Here is a 4,992-nt window from a genome sequence, read left to right on the forward strand (position 1 = left end):
TGGAGCTGTCCATCAGATAATTCTAAGGTTAGATTTCGAGAGAAGTTTGAGGACTAGAGATGGAGATTTGAGTGTTATGCTCATCATGATGGCAGTTGATTAAAAAAACTGTGTCCAGAGAAAGAGCAATGAGAGTTCCACTGTATTCTACCCTATTCATGACATATTGTATCAAGGACATGCAAATAATTGAAACATGATTTCCTATTTAGAGTTAAGAAATACAGAAGATTCCCATTTCATTCCCACATCTGACTCTTAACTAGCTATTGATCTTGAAAAAGTCATTTTCATTTTCTTGGTCTTAATTTTGTCATCAGTAAATGAAATGAGAGAATTATATGAGTTGATCTCTACTTTCCCTCCCAATTTTGAAGTTCTCTGGTCCTCTGTGATACTATACTGAAGGAATGGGATGGATAAAAGAGGAGGGTAGGAGAGGTTGGTTTATTGTAAAGCTGATTAAAGTATTACTGTTTTTCTTTTCATTTCTCATTGAAAATAAGATCTTCCTACCCTAGAGAGCAATCAGTAATTTCTCCTGGCACTCCTCTGGAGAAGTCCCAAAAGGGTAAAAGCAAGTATGAATAGGAAAGAATAACCATCATAAGAAAGTAATAACTTCCAGATAACACAGTCGTCTTACAGTAATCAAAGGTGCTTTTTCTGTTAAGTCAGATGCTGGTACTCCTTTAAACAACTGGAACATAGGAAGCTGATATCTAACACTGGATGTAGATTTCTGTGGTAAGTGGTGTTGAGCATTATATCTCAGTGCCACATTCTGTAAAATGCAAGGGCCATGGGAAAAGACTACACTTCTTCAGGAAGACAGGTTGATATAGTAAAAGATCTTGACTATAAACTCATAGGACCTGTGTTCAAGTCTTCCATTTAGTACCTGTGTGACTCTGGGAAAGCCACCTTAGTACTTTGGGCCTCTGTAAACTTATGGGAGTTAGACTCAAAAATTAGACAAATCTTAACCTTTTCATATACTTATTTTATCATCCACATTAGGGAAATTAAATTTTTATTTCATATTAGAGAAAGAAATATGAAACACTTCTTCAGCCTCAAAAGGGTAAGAAAGACAGCATGATCCTTATCCCCATACAAAAAAGAAATTTGATTCCTAAATCTTTCAACCCTCCTGCTGTACCACTGGGGTCCAATTGAAATTCTGAATTTTGTGTTGGAGTTAACATAAATAACATAAAAATTTAAAACAGGACATATGCCTCATTTCAGATTGTATATGAATGAAGCAACTTCCTTTGTTCTCATTGCAGTCTCACCAGAATGAAGTTATCATGGGAACTAATATTTCCTCACTCACAAACATACACTTTTCTCAGATGTCACAATATTCTTGGTTCTCAGTTCTGCAATGGCCATTTCAACAACCACGCAATTATTTGTTCTCTTATAGCTCATTCTCTCTATTAGATTTCAATATATAAGTCTTCCCTACTCTATTTGTTGCATCTGCTTATGATCACACTAGTCAGGGATCATGTAACTTAACTCACTGGTAAATCTATAAGATCATAACGTAAAGGCTAGAAGAGAACTCTGAGATGACTTAATACCACCTTTTCATCTGACAAATTAGGTAACTGATCCCCAAGAAATTATCAATTTCCCAAAGCTATGCATATAGTAAGAATTAATCAGCAGCCCCCATATGAACTCAGAGATGAAATTATTATCTATTCTTATTCTTCATTCTTTTCAGTTTCTGTTTTATGCTAGACACTGAACCACATGATTTCAAATACACAAAGGACCACTACATGGAAGAGGGGTAAGGCATTCTTTGTGTGACTACAAAGAAAACATTGATTTTTTAAAAAAGGAAGTTATATAGAGGCAGAGTGTTGCATGGTGGATAGAGTGTTGACCTTTGAGCCAGTTCAAAAGAAGGTGGTTATCTGCACTGGTATAGGAAACAGAAAAGGAAAACTTTCTCTGGGAATTCCCTATATCAATGAAATAAAAAGTATATATCTATTCTTTATTCTCATTCCTACATTAGTATAAATAAGTATATTAACACTTAGATGAAATTGGTCATCCTGAGAGAAAGACAGCTTTGGGTAATGGGATAAATTTTGGAATATGAGCATGAAGAAAGTAGGTAAGAAAGTAGAAAGAACCCAAGTTCTAGGGGGTACAAATTTGCATTTAATATCTTAATAGTTGTGGAATTTGGAGGCAAATAACAACCTTTGGGGGCTTTATTTTTTCTCAACTATATAAAAAAAGAAGGGACTGGATTAAAGGACCTCTGAAGTTTCTTCTAGCTTGTGATCTATGGTTTTTAGCTTTCATATTTTATTCTAAAATCTGAGTTTTCTCATTAATAAATGCTACCAATATGAATCTCTCCTTGTTTAATTATTGGAATGAGTGGTTCAGGTGACCTCAACATTCTTTTTCCTCCTAACTCACTATTGCTCTTTTTATCATGACAGCTATTCAAGAGAAATCTATTTAAGCTTTCACTGTAAAATAAGTAAATTCTCATTCAATCATTTATCATGTGCTCCTTTGAATGACGAATCAATTGAAGTAATAGAGTTAGAGAATTCCAGTAAAGTCCTACCTCTGGCATACATTGTAGCTTGGAAATGATCATGACTATCTGAAAGATAAAGTGCTTGAAGCATAAGCACTGGTTATTTCCACCAACCTGAAAATACTTCAGATAGATAGTTACATAGATAGACAGAAAGACAGAACAGGCAGGCAGGCAGACAAACAGATAAATAGACACATAAATACACTGATTCAGATACATACATACATACATACATAGGAAGACAGACTGATGATAGATAGATAGATAGATAGATAGATAGATAGATAGATAGATAGATAGATAGATAGATAGAAACATACATAAATATATACATAGGCAGATATATAGATAGATTGATAGATAAGATAGATAGATGATAGATTGATAAATAGATAGATTGTGTATATATATATGTGTGTGAATATATGTGTGCATACAGCCCAAAATACATGGTATATTGTTCATCTGAGGACCTAGTTCATAAATAAAAGACAAGCTCTGAATTTTTTCCCTGAAATATAAATGCATTTCTTACACAGAACTCTGAAGAGAGATAATTGAGATAAATAGACTAACATATATGTATGAATACTAAAAATAGCTAAATCTAATCTATGTCCATCTCATAGGTGATGAAGAAATGACCATCTTAGGCATTCATAACATCTCATGGACTGTAAGTGAGTTCATCCTCCTGGGCTTTCCCTATAGCCAAGAAATTGAAATCCTTCTCTTTGTATTGTTCTCCATTATGTATACATTGACTCTGATGGGTAATGGGTCAATTGTCTTTGCTGTGTGGTGGGATCAACAACTCCACACTCCTATGTACATCTTATTGGCCAACTTTTCCTTCCTTGAGATCTGCTATATCAGTTCCAGTGTGCCCATCATGCTAACCAACCTCCTCTCCAGGGCCAAGACCATATCCTACAATGGTTGCATGCTCCAATTCTACATCTTTTCTTCCCTGTGTGCCACAGAACTCTTCTTCTTGGCCCTCATGGCATTTGATCGATACATTGCCATCTGCTACCCACTCCACTATCCTACAATTATGACTGGGCAGCTCTGTGCCACCCTAGTGTCTATCTGTTGGTTGGGTGGCTTCATTTGGTTATTGACCCCTGTCACCCTCCTCTCCCAGGTGCCCTTTTGTGGTCCAAATATCATTGACCATTATTTGTGTGACTTAGGAGCAATGCTGGCCTTATCTTGTACACCTGTCCCCAAAACTACTCTAACTTGTGGCGCTGTCAGTACCCTTATCACCTTTATCACTTTAATTTACATCCTTGGATCCTACACCCAAGTTCTGAGAGCTGTGCTACGAGTGCCAAAGGGCTCAGGAAGGCAGAAAGCCTTCTCCACATGTGCTTCCCATCTAGGTGTGGTCTCATTATTCTATGGCTCAATTATGATGATGTATGTGAGCCCAGGATCAGCCAGCCAACCTGAGATGCAGAAATTCATCACTTTATTCTACTCAGTCGCCACTCCATTCTTTAATCCTATGATCTATAGTTTTCGAAATAAGGAGATTAAGGCTGCTTTGAGAAAAGTACTGGGGAGAATTTGACTGTCATCTTGACTTATGAGTGATCATTGGACCTTTCGCTCCTCAATCTCTATTTGTGAGATATGTTATAGTGGGGATTGCTCTTGTATGTGATTTAAATAAGATGGTCCTTCCCATTCTAGAATACTGTGGTTTCTAAGAAAGGACAAGGAGGTAACAAGCATTTAAGTGTTTACCATGTGCCAGGCACTATGTTAATTTAGCTTTATAATTATTCTTGCATTTTATCTTCAAAACAACCCTAAAAAGTAGATGCTATTATTGTTCCTGTTTTACATTTGAGGAAACTGAGGCAGACACAGATTAAGTGACTTACCACAGGTATACATAGCAAGTAAATGGTCAGAGTCTGGATTTGAACTCAGGTTGAGAGTTCTATCCACTGTACCATCTATATTACTCTGCTTCTGATAAGAAGAGTTCTATTTGTAACTCATATCTACACAAAGAAACTTATGGTCAGGTTGGAGGAAAAATGTTATCTGGCCCAGAGTCAGGAATCAAATACATAGAGTCTTCTGAAAGTAGGGCTTTAACCAGGTGTGGAGTTATTCCTATTTCCTCTACTATGCTTAGTTCTTCCCAAGGTAAGAGGGCTTTTTAGCCACTGCCATCTCCAACCTTTATACCTCAGCTAAAACACTACATTCCCTTTCACCATGTAAATGCACATCAGTGTCTGGTGTTGACATCAATTCAGCAACACATCAAGGACTGATTTGCTTAGGGGAGAAAAAGGATATCTATGTTCCACTACTGCCTGGACCTTTATTAGAGGGAAACATGGCTGTCTTTGTCCCTACTCCCTTATATCTGCTTTGTACAATAG

The 4,992-nt window shown here is 36.6% G+C and overlaps 1 protein-coding gene across 1 annotated transcript; it reads left to right on the forward strand.

Moving 5' to 3' along the window:
- Window positions 1-3,224: 3,224 nt before the first annotated feature.
- LOC100029140 (olfactory receptor 11G2-like) lies at window positions 3,225-4,163 on the forward strand. Its single transcript, XM_016428717.2, has one exon. The coding sequence runs from the start codon at window positions 3,225-3,227 to the stop codon at window positions 4,161-4,163; it is 939 nt and encodes a 312-aa protein (XP_016284203.2).
- The last annotated feature ends 829 nt before the right edge of the window (window positions 4,164-4,992 follow it).

This window comes from Monodelphis domestica, chromosome 1 (assembly GCF_027887165.1).
Source record: "Monodelphis domestica isolate mMonDom1 chromosome 1, mMonDom1.pri, whole genome shotgun sequence".
NCBI lineage: Eukaryota > Metazoa > Chordata > Mammalia > Didelphimorphia > Didelphidae > Monodelphis > Monodelphis domestica.